The sequence below is a fragment of the Raphanus sativus genome, chromosome 6 (genome assembly GCF_000801105.2).
Source record: "Raphanus sativus cultivar WK10039 chromosome 6, ASM80110v3, whole genome shotgun sequence".
Taxonomy (NCBI): Eukaryota; Viridiplantae; Streptophyta; class Magnoliopsida; order Brassicales; family Brassicaceae; genus Raphanus; species Raphanus sativus.
In genome coordinates this window covers 25,769,930-25,783,904 of record NC_079516.1, presented here as the reverse complement: position 1 = coordinate 25,783,904, position 13,975 = coordinate 25,769,930, and the positions used below count along the sequence as shown (strand labels likewise).

Sequence of the window (13,975 nt, the reverse complement as noted above, 5' to 3'; positions counted from 1 at the left end):
GGATTTAGGGTTTAGGGTTTAGAGCTGGGGGTTTAGGATTTAGAGTTTGGGGTTTGAATTTTGAAAAACATATAAAAACAAGGATATAAGAGTATTTAATCAAGCACGTGGGGTTTGTAATAATCCAAATGCTCTGAGGCACTACTATCGATAGAAGTCCTTACCCAACAGAGTTTTAGCTATCTCGATAGTTGACCTTCCTCTTTGGGTATCAGATCTCTGCCACTTGCTGACTCTTTTTCGAATCTTTTCTCCTTCAAGTAATTTCCAGCGGACACAACACTCCAACCGGTCTTTGCACACCGGGTTTTTCCCCGGCCTCGTCGGAGGACCTTCCTTCTCCGGCCATTCTCCACACCGGAACAAGCCTCTCCACGCCCTCAAATGATGCAGACTGGCTATAGAATCCCCATCACTAGGTCTCTGATTTGAGTAACAGAACAGCTTAGAGTCGACAAGGAAACTCCTCTAAAACTGCTGGTACTACGGTGACTTCACCTTCAAGCAAGACTCCTACGACTCTACCATAACTACATACGACATCATGGACCACCAAAGATTCACAGCCGCCGAAAAAGGAAAAGACATCATGACAACAACTAGAGGACCCCAACGCAAACGTATCCGAGCTTCAGCCTTTGACAACTCTACGCTCTTACTAGGAAACGCTCTCACTCTGATAGGAAGACTTACTAACTCGAAAGAGCAGTCTATCACTCGTATCATCAACGACCTCCCACAGATCTGGACTCTACAAGGAAGAGTGGTGGGCTTATAAATAGGAAACTACTTCTTCCAGTTCAGATTCCAGGAAGAGGAAGATCTTCAAAGGGTTCTTAGCAACAGACCTTATCACTCGAAACACTGGACGCTCATCCTCCAGCCCTGGGAACCTGTCATATCAGCTTCTTTCCCTTCACAAATCCCATTCTGGATCCAACTCAAGGGACTTCTCCTTCACTACTGGCATGCTAAGATGATAGACGACATTCCTGACGCACTAGGAACGCTTGAGGGGACTGACATCTCTTCCAATACAGTGCGTATGAGACTCCTCCTCAACGGCTTAGAACCACTGGTGATGGAGACAATTGTGAAATTTTCTGAGGGTGAGGAAGCACTAGTAACACTAGAATATGAGGAGTTGGAAAACTTCTGCAGTATATGCCACTCCCTCACGCATGCAGCCTTAAACTGTATACACTCTCTAGAAGTAGCCAACTCAACTCCTCGTGAGTACGCTCCCAATAGGGGCAATGAGATACACAGTAGCAAAGCTCATTCTCAAAGAAGAGACTCCCCTGGCCGCTCGAGAAGTACATACAGATCACATAGAAGCCAAGAGAAACGTCAAACTCCATCCTTCAACCAAAGATTGGACCGTAATGGCAGACCATTTGGGGAACGTGTCTTTTACCCTTCCCACCAGGTGAAACCTCTGAAGAATAAAATTGCTCCCTCCTACACTGTTGATCAACCAGCTAGGAGAAGAACCTATGACATACCCTCAGAAGGGTAACGTGAAAATCAACTCCAATGGAGAGAGAAAACCAGTAAACGGGTTGTTACCCCAGAACCTCATCGAGATGACATAACTGTTACTACTCTCCCCTCCCCCCCCCTCCCCGACGCAAGAACTACCTCCTCCACGACCCCTTGGTAGGAATTTGGAGACATGCGACTATCCACAGCTTCCTCCTATCCCAACAACAGAAGAGGTGATGACGGAGCTACAGGAAGTCACCATTCAATACATCAACTGCCCTGATCCAGTTGAAAGTGCAGCCCGAGGACAACGAGTCGAGGAAAGCGATGAAAGAGGAGATATGGAGGAAACGACAGCTAGAATCATTGCAAATGCACAGGCAACCAGAGCAGCGATGCTCCCTCATACCACAGTAATCCCTTCAGACTCTACAATCATCTTGGGAGACTCTCAAATAACGGTACCAGCCACACATGCTAAAATAAGAGGCCGTCCTCCAGCGGGAAAAAGAAACAATCTCCAGCTCCAAGGAAGATAGTTGGAGCCTCCTCCTCCAAGAAGATGAACTTAGCACTCTCTTATGCATCGCCTGGCAAAGCGTCTGGTTCCTCTACAAGACTACCTCCTGCACGAGCTGATAACCCCCGAAAGAAACAATTCCTCTTCAGAAACCACTGCAGCTAACTCTAGGGTCCCAAATTCTACACAGGATTTTCACGACTCGGAGCCTCCTCTTCCTTAGCCGTATGCAGCTGGAATTGTTACGGGCTGGGGAATCCCGAAACAATCCAGTGTATCAGGGAGCTCGAGAAGCGCTACTCCCCTGATATTTTCTTCTTCACGGAAAAGAAGAATGACGATGCTCTGGTCACGCAGGAACTTAACAAATCAAACCTTCTTGGTCAACACCTAGTCTCTCCCCATGGCCCGGGTGGTGGAGGTTTGGCATTCCTTTGGGAAAAAGACATCGATATTTAAATACTGACATCGAACCACAACTTCATAGACTCTCATATAAAGGGAAGAATTTATTTGCTACCTTTGTTTATGGAGCTCCAAAAGTTTCAAATCGTCAGGCTGTGTGGGACCAGTTAGCATTTATTGCCCTGACAAGAGACTCGCCGTGGTTCCTCACAGGCGACTTCAACGAGATAATCGACAACTCCGAGAAATCTGGAGGGCCAGAACGGCCAGAGAGTTTCTTCGGACCCTTCAGAAGTTTTCTCTCTGCTGCAGACCTCTTCGATTTACAGCACACCGGAAACTTTCTCTCCTGGAGGGGGAAGCAAGGCACACACCTCGTCGACTGTCGCCTGGACCGATCTATCGCCAATAGTCACTGGTCTGATATGTTCCCCACTGCTAAGAGTCATTACCTCGAGTTTGAGAACTCCGATCACAGACCACTACTGTCTACCTTTGAGCCTACAAAGAAAAAGCCAAAGAGAATATTCAGGTATGACCAACGGCTAAGATACAATGATGAAGTCAACCAAATAATTGAAATTGTGTGAAAGGAAGGAGTAAACTTATCTGTCTCCAGTAGAATCGCTAGCTGTAGACGAGCCATTGCTATGTGGAGTAGAAAACACTACATCAACAGCCGGAAAACAATAGATAAGCTTAAAACATCCTTAGATGCTGAACTCTCCAAAGAAACGACCAATGACTCTTTGATCTCTAGCCTCAACACACAGCTTCTACTAGCCTACAAAGCAGAGGAAGAATATTGGAAACAACGCAGCAGGCAACTTTGGTTAACACTAGGAGATAAGAATACTGGATTCTTTCACGCATCTACTAGAGGAAGAAGAGCTAGAAATCAACTTACTGTGCTCGAGAATGCCCAAGGAGAGGAGGTGTTTGGTAAGGAACAGATAGTGACCACTATCACTGATTATTAGCAAAGTATCTTCACTTCTCTCAACTCAGAACCCTCTGATGTTGTCTCAAAAGCAATTCAACCGTCTATCTCACATGCTACAAACGAGAAGCTGACCTATATTCCCTCAGCTGCTGAAATCAAAGAAGCGTTATTCTCCATTCACCCGGACAAGGCCCCTGGTCCTGACGGGTTCTCGGCAAGCTTCTTCCAGTCTAACTGGAGCACAGTTAACCCTGCAATCATCAAAGAGATTCAAGACTTTTTCGCAACAGGGGTGCTACCTAGCTCTATCTATGAGACGCACATAAGATTGATCCCAAAGACTATCAATCCGAAGAAAGTAGTGGATTACAGGCTCATTGCATTATGCAATGTATACTACAAGATCATATCTAAACTATTATCCCTACGTCTCAAACCAGTTCTCGAAGAGATCATCTCTGAAAATCAATCTGCGTTTATACCAGGGCGTTCTATCTCAGAAAATGTTTTGATTACCCACGAGATCCTACATTTCCTAAAAACATCAGATGTGCAAAAGAAGTGTTCAATGGCTGTCAAGACTGATATCAGTAAAGCGTATGACCGCCTAGAATGGAATTTGATAGAGAAAGTGCTATTGCAAATGGGATTTCACAGCATCTTTGTCAACTGGGTGATGCAATGCATAACTACTGTTACGTATTCATTCCTAATAAATGAAGAAGTGCTAGGACATGTCGTACCTTCACGTGGAATACGCCAAGGAGATCCCATCTCCCCCTACGTCTTCATCCACTGCGGGGAAGTCCTCTCCGGCATGTGCAAGGAAGCTCAGCGAGATGGTTCAATGACTGGAATCAGAATCGCAACAAAGTTCCCCCGGATCAATCATCTCTTATTTGCTGATGATACATTGTTCTTTGTGCGCTCTAACCCCCAAAGTTGCTTAGCTCTAAAGGATATCCTACAAAAGTATGAACGAGCGTCAGGACAGATGATAAACACAAGTAAGTCATCAATCTCTTTCTCAGCAAAAACACCGCAAGAGGATAGAACTTGAGTTAAACAAACGCTAGGCATAGAGAAAGAAGGAGGAGCGGGGAAGTATCTAGGATTACCTGAGTTGTTTGGACGCAAAAAGAAGGACCTGTTTGCTTCCATTGTGGACCGCATCAAACAGAGAGCCGTCTGTTGGTCGTCTAAACAACTCTCTGCAGCAGGGAAGCTTACTCTACTCAAATCTATCCTCACTGCCATTCCTACTTTCTCCATGACCTGCTTCCTGCTTCCTGTTGGCCTCTGCAAAAAGATCCAGTCAATCTTGACTCGCTTTTTCTGGGATGGTAATGATTCAAAACGAAAGATTTGTTGGATATCATGGGATAATCTTACCAAGCCAAAGAGTATGGGAGTTCTCGGTTTCAGAGATATTCAACACTTCAACAAAGCTCTACTCGGTAAACTCTCCTGGAAAATTCTCATGAAACCCGATTGCTTACTGCCAATACTACACCTAGGAAAGTATTGCCAAACAGACTCTTTTCTTAGAGTCAAGTGTAGTACCTCAGCGTCACACGGTTGGAGAGGAATTATCGAAGGCAGAAACGTCATCTTACAACACCTTGGCAAGATTATAGGGAATGGAAACTCCACCAAGCTATGGCATGATCCATGGCTGTCGGTGTCGACTCCTACCTCAGCAATTAGCCCTGTAACAATTAATGAGAAAGATATTATGGTCTCAGACATTATGACAAGAGAAATAGGGATTTGAAATAAAGAAGCCCTCATGAAACATGTACCTCATCTTGTGGAAGAAATTCTGCTCATTAACCAAGCTCCTCTAATGTTGCAGATTCTTATGGATGGTTACTCAACCGTTCAGGTGAATACTCATCCAAATCAGGTTACCTAGCCTTGCACCTCACCGAAACAAACGCCGCAGGAACAGCTCATATTCCAGACGATTTCAACTGGTACAAATCAGTATGGAGCCCCACTATGCTGCCTAAAATACAGCTCTTTCTGTGGAAGGTCCTCCAAGGAGCCATATCTACGGGAGAGAATTTGCAGAGACGAGGGCTCCTAACCGAGACCAACTGTATTCGATGTGGAGCTCAGGAGACTACTAATCACATTTTCTTTCACTGTGATTTTGAGAGACAGGTATGGAAATATATTATTTCACCTCTCACAATCACAGCAGAAACATCTTTCGGACACGAACTCCAGACGTCTCGATTCCGCATCAACCTTCCTCCAATAGGAGTTGCACCCAACCTCTTTCATTGGATCGCATGGACAATATGGACCTCAAGAAATCTCTTAATCTTCGAGAACAGAACACTCTCTCCAACACTCACTATGACTAGAGCCATTGCATCAGCGAGAGAATGGACATTAGCACATATCAACTCTCCGAGTCCGAGCCCTAAGCCCATCGCGCTTGAACCAAGAAAATCAACCTCTCCCAATGGGACGACTCTAATCTTCACAGATGCATCTTGGATCGCTAGCACGAAACAGGCGGGCCTCGCTTGGATCTCCACCGACGCGAACAAGCAAGAGATCAATCGAGGATCGCTAGCCACAGAACACATCGCATCTCCCCTCCTTGCTGAGAGTTTGGCAGTCAGAGCTTCACTACTCCACGCCTCTACCCTCGGCTACACCAAAATCTGGATTCACTCAGATTCTCAAGAGCTCGTGAGGCAATCAATGGGAAACGACGATCGGCGGAACTCTACGGGATTCTGTCGGACATCGCCTCCTTGTCTCTATCTTTTTTTTCTGTCGTTTCAATTTCATTCCCAGATTAGATAATGGGCCTGCAGATAGACTAGCTAAATCTGCTTTCTCCAATGGGCTTATTGGACCAAATGTATGATCCCTCCTAAGTTTCTAATCAATTGAGGTGCACAAAAAAGAATATTTAATCTTTTGATAAATAAAGTATTTTTAAAAATGTGTCTTTAATGGTGGTAATTGGTAAATATGAATAATGGTACCTTCAAAGTGGTACTTTGAAAATTCTCTTATATTAAGTGAGAACTCACTTAATTAATTTTTGCTTAGGTGTCTTTGAATTTTAGAAAAACTATTATAATTTGATTCGTTAATAGATTTTCTATTTTTTATTTTTTTTATGAGTAAGAAAATCACTTATAGAACCAATTTTTATCAGTATCCAAACGATATAAATATATTGCATAAAATAATTTATGGTAATTAAATATGTGATTTATATAAAATATATATAATGCTCATAAAATCATTTTATTACTCAAGTATTTATAAACTATATAATATATTTCAAAAGTAATTTATATAATTGATATAATAGTTTTTTATTCCTATGTAGTTGAATAAGAATATGTAGAGAATGTGTAACAATCATATTGTTTTATCTTTAATATTAACTAGATTTTGACCCACCCTTAAAAAGGACGGGTATATTTTTTGATGGAAAAAATTATTTTACGTATTAAAATTATGATTTTTGATAAATTATATATTTTAAATCTTTATGAAATTTATCTTAAATTTACTTATATGACTTATTTTTATTACTTTAAATATGACTAAAGTTTTAAAGATTCTAAATAATTATAACCCGTAATATAATTTTATTTATTTAATCCAAAGTTAAACTTATTTTACACTGATTTTTTCTAGTTTAAATAAAATATTTTATATCTTCAATACTCTCTGTATTGGAAAATTTATTTGTGCATTTCAAAATATTTTCTATAATTTTATTAAATTTAGTTTATGTGATTTAGTTTTTATTTTAAATGAAATTATTTTTAAAGAGTTGAAATAATTCAGACCTGTATTATGATTTTGTTGATTTAATCATTTATTATTTCAACTTGATTTTATTTTGAGGTTTCATTTAATGAATGCTTTCTAATAATTAATAATGTATAAAAAATTTGGAAAGATATGGTGCAAACATTTAGGAAACAATTTTCAAAAAGGTTAAGAACTTAATTATATTAAATACTCTTTAATATGATTGCAAGATCATGACTTTTGATTGGTTGCAAATAATGCTCGGAAAAAAATACATGAAATTTTTGTAATTATTTAAAAATTTTAGAGGCAGATTCATAAATAGTCATCTGCTTTAATAGTATAGATAAAAACATATGACTTTAGCTACAAATTATTTAAAAATCAAATGTCTCAATACTACATACCTTCAAAACTCATTTTTATTAAAAAAAATTAATTATGAATATCATATATAACTAATTTTAGTAAAAAAATTAAATACATAATATCAACAGATATTTAAAATAGTCATAATCATTTTTCCAAAAATAATTATTCTTTAAAAATATTTAACAATAACCACATATACAATTTTTTGATGATAAAAGAATATCTTAATTTGAAAAACTATAATAAATATATTATTACAAAACATTCAAACCCGCAAAATTGCGGGCATCCACCTAGTTGTACTTATCCTATACTCTGTGAAACAGAAACCTGGCCATAATAAAGGGGTAGTCTCCACAATTACATTACCCCATATCACCTTCTTTTTTTTGCATGTTTCACTATTTTAGATAGTTCACTAGTTTCACTTTTTCTCCTTTGTTTTTGAGCAAATTTAAAGAGCCACTAGATTCTGATCCGCCCTTTAAAGGGCGGGTATATTTTTTTGTTTTAATTTAATTCTCATATTTTTGTTTTCTTTGTGATTATATATATGATTTTTTATAATCATATTTATGTATAAATCTTAACCAAAATATATTTTATTAAATAATAACAATTTAAAAATTGATCTGGTATATTGCGGTCGAACCCGCCAACCCGCGGGTTTCAATTTTGTTTCGTCCAAAACTGAAACCCGCGGGTTGAAAATTGAAAATTGAAATCCGCGGGTTTAGTCAACCCGTTGAGAAATATATTTTGACCCATTTTTAAAAAGACGGATATATTTTTTGTTTTAAATTTAATTTTTGATATTTATTTTTTCTTTCTGATTATATTTGTATTCTTTGTAATCATATTTGTGTATAAATTTTAATCAAAATATATTTTATTAAATAATAACAATTTAAAAATCGATCTGGTATACGCACAGTTAAGGCTGGGTTTTGGGTCGAACTCGCCCCGTTGACCCACCAACCCACGGATTTTCAATTTTTCTTTGGTTAAAAAATATGACCCGCACAACTCGCAAACAAATAATTTTGTATTCGCACCTGCTTCGCTTTAGTTATTATTAAAATATATTTATAATAAAAAATTCATACATGATTTAAATTCTAAATTATTATTTTAAAATTTCTGTATTTTTTTATATTTTTTTAATTTTAATTTTTTAAATAATTTGCGGGTCGACAGGTAACCACGATTCGAAATCCACCAATCCACACTTATTTAATATATAATAATTCTGCCAATGTTCATTTTTTCAATGTAAGAAAACATTGAGAAATATAAAAGTTCAGAAATTATAATACCCGTTGAGAATATAACTGTTTTTTATAGTGTTGATGAGAATTTTTTCAGAAATTTTTTCAAACACACCTGTTGAGAAATATAATTATTTTCATGGGTTTTTTGGAACTAAGTTAAATCACCAAGAAACATAACTGTTTTTGAGAAATTGTCGCATGAATAATTTCTGAGAGAATTGAAAGTTCATAAAAACTCAATAATAATAAACATATATATGACGTGGTTGATAACAATATTAAAGTAGGTACAGTTATAAAAAATAAATAGAAGTTAGATATTATTAATAGAATAAATAAATAATTAAACATAACATATATCAATATTTAGAAGGTGATTATAATTATTTAGATACAGTTATAAAATAATTAGGTGGACGCAACTTATTAATATCAACCCATTAGAACCTTAGTCAAAAGAAAAAGTAGACACAATAACTAAACCGCTTAAAAAAATGTATTATATCTTGTTATCAGTTGTTAATATCAAATACGATCATCATTTATTCCTTTTGCTTTGTTATTAATATAACTGTCTAATAAAACTGAATTTGGAAAAGTGGACTCCTAAAAATTTGGGATTACAGTGAATGTTACGTATATGTGTATTGTAAAAGGTCGTTATTTTTATATAATTAGTTTTATATTGATATATGAGTCCAATGTAATATTGATCATGTAGTAACATTTTTTGGACCAAACTAATATCAATAGGATATACTTTATCTTTAATAGTATTGATACTATTGATGTTCCATATATTAGTCCGAGGGGTAGGTCGAGCGAGAAGCAAAATTATTATATTAGTCCTTCGTAACATATACTGTACAATGGCGGTCTCATCCATTATTCATTCCTTATGTATGCTAATCATCCACGAAAAGATAATGTTCACTTTAGCCAATCCGTTTTTATACTCTCTTTTTATCTTTTACATACAAAGAACTGTTAGTGAAAGGGGATTTGATAGAATCAAAGAAAAGACTCAGAAAAATATATTATAAGAAAATCATAAAATTGGCATAAGAATTGTCATTCAAAAGAAAAAAAAAGAAAACAACAGAAAATTGTCACAAAGACATTTGACTATCAATGTGATTCGGGAAAGAAAGGAGCGCATAATCATCATCATCATCATCAACAACTCCATTATGGGCAGATACCTTGTTTGCCAATCCTTTAAATTCAAATCTTTTCCAGCTGTTTCTCACCGGATCACATAATAAAATATAAGACGATTGGCTAACCTCTTCTGGTACAAAAATAAATTCGCCAGCATGAGTGAAACCTTTTAGTTTGAAAATCCGATCATGTAAGTCATCAAAAGGTGAAAGAAAGTCTTGTCCCGACCATATGTGTTGCTGTGCATCCTCCAAAATCCATAACCTTCTATGATTTATTTCATAATCTATTTCACTAACTAACCCAACCTTCCCGTATATGTTATTAGCACGTCGTCCCAATCAGAGTCCGAAGGAAGTCTTATCATATCAAACTTTTCAGATCTGACATTGAAGCTCATTACAACTCTACGGTCACTCTCAAGGCTAGATGCTAGATAATATATCACGCCCTGGATGCATTGCCCATATGTATAACCGGTAGGACGATGCCGAGGATTAGTTTTGACCGTTCTCCATGATTCTTGAGATGATCCCAATGTAATGACTCGGCACATATAACAAATCCTTTTATAGGGAACGCACACTACTTTGTGTTTGCCTTCAACGGGATCATACCCTAGAAAGAGTTCTACTTTGTTCCAGTCCTTACATGGTGTGGGTATAGTTGGTAAAATTATGAACTGGCTCGTGCTAGGGTTCCAAACTCTAGGTTTATTTAAAACAAAGCAGATCAAGCCGTGGACAGATTCCGTAGATGCGTGGTGATGAAAATTTATTATGGGTTTCGTCAGATGATGATGATCAGAAAACAGAGAAGAAGAGTAGGACCTTTTTGAATTATGAGTATGCTGTGGAATAGAGGAAACGAACAAGTCGTCATCTTATTGGAAACAAAGAAGAAGGCGAGGCGTGGGAAAGATGGGTCGGAGGTGATTGATGACCAAAGCTTCGACACACAACTAAACCTCGCCACAGATTTCTCAGGCAGCCTTGAGAGTATCTCTATGGTTAGGTCGGTAGGAATCGATTGTATTCTTCTTGTTTTGTAGTTTGTCTTAGGGCTTGTTTGTTTCTCCATTTAGATGAATCCATTCAGCTGGTTCATTTGTGTGCTCCATCTAAATGATCCATTCAAATTTTTGGCCATGTTTGTTTTTCCATTTAGATGAATCATTTGAATGAACTATTTGAATGGACTTTATATTTGTTTATATATTTAGATGAATCATCCAAATAAATTTATTAACCAAATTACATATATACCCATGTTTTGGTTTAATCATATGTTTGATATCAATTTTAACTATACAAAATTTTATTATTCATTCTAAAATATATTTACAATGAAATTATTTTAAAATTAGCATTTTAACATTTATAAATTTGTATTTCATATAAATTTCTTTTTAAAGAATATTTCATATAAATTTCATATAACTTTATTTATAAAATAGACTCAAATTTTAATAATTTTTTAATAAACTTTCAAACAACTCAAAGTAGATATTCAAATTTTAATAAACTTTCAAACTAGATATACAAATTACTTATATACCCTTGTTTTGATTTAATCATATGTTTCATATTAATTTTAACTATACTAATTTTTATTATTTTATCTAAAACATATTAGCACTAAAATTATTTTAAAATTATCATTTTGACATTTATAATTTTTTCTTCATATAAATTAATAAAATTTTGTTTAAATTTTCATTTTGACATTCATAAATTCATAAATTTATAAGTTTCATAAATGAGAACCAACATTATAGAATGTAATAAAGTTAACATGAGACTTGAAGCTAACATGATAATGGATCATTTGCATATACGAATATTCAATTTGAATTTCGGTTAAAGAAGTGTAATCATCAAAACGAACGAATGTGAATGAATGATTCAACAAGAATCCATTGATTTGTTCGAAGGTAAAGACTAATTACATATATACATCAAAGGCGCATTTTGATGTTCTCAGTGCAATATCTATGTTCCTTTTTCTCACAGAAGAGAAACATACACCGTTTGGTCATCTCATGTTGCAGCAATGAGGTTTGCCCATCAGTAACAATTTGTCCCACAAGCAAATCAAGTGATGAACCATATGCAAGTTAATAAAACCCACATGAGACTTGAAGTTGACATCTTAAGTAATCTGAAGCAATTGATGAACCATATGCAAACTAATAATCTCAGAACAAACATGAAGACTGTACAGAGCAAATCAGAAAACAATCAAACCCATCATTCATAATTCACAAACCAAGCAAACCCATCCATAATTCACAAGTTATGAGATTTTACTAGTGAGATAAGCTAAGCTAAGAAGCAGCAGCTCAATTCAAATCACACAGCAAACAACAATCTATTTGAAGCAACCTGGTAACAAGATAAGGAAATCTGATAATAAAACAGAAGCACCACTAAGCTTATTAACAAAAGCACCACTAAGCTTCACAATAATCATAAACAGAAGCACCACTAAACAGAAGCACCACTAAGCTTCACAAAAACGAATTCAAAAGGGAAACACATTCTCAAACACATTAGAAGCAGACCCATCAACTCAAATCAGAGCTATGAACACACAAGCTCCAGAGATCAAATTTCATAAACACATTCTCAAAACCAAGCAAACCCATCAATGTTTCAACCCAGATCAGAGATCTCTCTATGAACACACAAGCTTCAGAGATATATAGAGAGAGAGCGTGATAGATACCTGAGAGAGAGTGAGCTGACAAGAGAGTGAGACGCAGAGAGAGACGCCGGAGAGAGAGAGACACGGAGAGAGAGTGACACGGAGAGAGAGAGGCGGAGAGAGAGAGAGACGCGGAGAGAGAGAGGCAGAGAGGAGAGAGCTCAAGCTTTCATGGTGATTTCAAGAGAGAGATGGCTAAAGAGAGAGATATGTGGAGAGGTTTCACGTTTGACGGCAAGAGGAAGAGATAAAGTTTGTAATTTTAGAATTTGGTGAGGGGCAAAATCGACATTTTCTTATTTTGACTGAGCCATCTCCAGCCAACTGCTTTATTTTGGTTCAGTCAACTGCTTTTTGAAATTAATATAATTTTTTTTAAATCATTTGAATGATCCAGTCGAATGAATCGTAATTTTTGTGTATAAACGAACAAAAGGCTCAGTTGCATCCAAATGGTTCAGTCAACTGATGAAACGAACATGGCTTTACTCTTCTTCTTTTTTTTTCTCTCCATATTTTCTCAAAATCCTGATTTGATCGAAGAGACCCAAGTTTATGTATATAATAATCAAACCTAAAAAAAATAAAAAATAAAGAGGCAAAAACACTAAAACTCTAAACCCTAATTTACGTAGAAAAGGAAACATACCAAAACCCTTAGAAAGTCCTAAACTCCTCTCGCGTATAATGTTTGTGGATGGAGTCTCGTGAAAACGTTTCAACATTGAAAAAGCAGATCACTACCAGAAAACAGCGGTATTCTGAGTGACATTCCGAGAGAAAATGAATTCCTCGGAAATTTCTGACAAAATACCGAGGAAATACCGAGGAAACGCGAAACTTGGTCTCCTTGGTATTTCCTCGGAAAATATCGACGAAATTCCGAGGAAAGCCAAGTTCATCAGAATATTCTTATGGATTTCCGAGGAAACCACCTTCCTCGGAAAAAACCGACGAACCTCCGAAGAAATTTTATAGCCGTTGGGAGATTTTAAAAATTCCGACTGTCGCCAGGATTTCATCTTTAAATACAACAACCCCTCTTCCTCTTCATTCACTCCATTTCTTCATCCTCCCTCCTACTATCTTTACACACGAATTTGATTGAAAAAAAACATGTCTTCTTCAAATTATTTTCGTTCTTGGATCGATCGACCTCATTTAGATCCGAACACGAGATTGCTTACGGAAGAATACCGACGAGGTATAACCGAATTCATGGGGTTAGTTCGCCAACTACCGGAAACAGAAACAGGTATGTTAAGATGTCCTTGCTCTAATTGTAAAAATAGAAAGGTTATTAAAGAGTGGGATGTT

General features: G+C 36.7%; 2 protein-coding genes, 1 long non-coding RNA gene and 1 pseudogene across 3 annotated transcripts; 2 read left to right on the top strand and 2 right to left on the bottom strand.

The window, feature by feature from the left end:
- Positions 1–544: 544 nt before the first annotated feature.
- LOC130495679 (uncharacterized protein At4g02000-like) lies at positions 545–1,519 on the top strand. Its single transcript, XM_056987127.1, has 2 exons — positions 545–719; positions 783–1,519. The coding sequence occupies exons 1-2, from the start codon at positions 545–547 to the stop codon at positions 1,517–1,519; spliced, it is 912 nt and encodes a 303-aa protein (XP_056843107.1).
- A 202-nt stretch (positions 1,520–1,721) lies between these two features.
- LOC130495678 (uncharacterized) lies at positions 1,722–6,240 on the top strand. The gene is made up of 7 exons (XM_056987125.1): positions 1,722–1,946; positions 2,563–2,942; positions 3,033–3,352; positions 3,443–4,360; positions 4,430–4,810; positions 5,209–6,064; positions 6,168–6,240. Exons 1-7 carry the CDS (start codon positions 1,722–1,724, stop codon positions 6,238–6,240), a joined length of 3,153 nt encoding a protein of 1,050 aa, XP_056843105.1.
- Positions 6,241–9,900: 3,660 nt separating this feature from the next.
- On the bottom strand, positions 9,901–11,032 carry LOC108808209 (putative F-box protein At1g47765; annotated as a pseudogene).
- Positions 11,033–11,760: 728 nt separating this feature from the next.
- On the bottom strand, positions 11,761–12,878 carry LOC108809483 (uncharacterized). Its single transcript, XR_001942843.2, has 2 exons — positions 12,680–12,878; positions 11,761–12,112 (listed from the first exon to the last, which is right to left on the bottom strand). It is a non-coding gene; the product is annotated as an uncharacterized LOC108809483 (long non-coding RNA).
- Positions 12,879–13,975: the final 1,097 nt, after the last annotated feature.

Bases quoted from the DNA above. Each gene is read 5' to 3' on its own strand.
- LOC130495679 (XM_056987127.1), top strand. From the start codon at position 545: ATGGACCACCAAAGATTCACAGCCGCCGAAAAAGGAAAAGACATCATG. The intron at 720-782 runs GTATCATCAACG...GCTTATAAATAG, and splicing joins GAAAGAGCAGTCTATCACTC to GAAACTACTTCTTCCAGTTC.
- LOC130495678 (XM_056987125.1), top strand. From the start codon at position 1,722: ATGACGGAGCTACAGGAAGTCACCATTCAATACATCAACTGCCCTGAT. The intron at 4,361-4,429 runs GTAAGTCATCAA...AACAAACGCTAG, and splicing joins AGGACAGATGATAAACACAA to GCATAGAGAAAGAAGGAGGA. The intron at 6,065-6,167 runs GCAATCAATGGG...TTTCATTCCCAG, and splicing joins GATTCTCAAGAGCTCGTGAG to ATTAGATAATGGGCCTGCAG.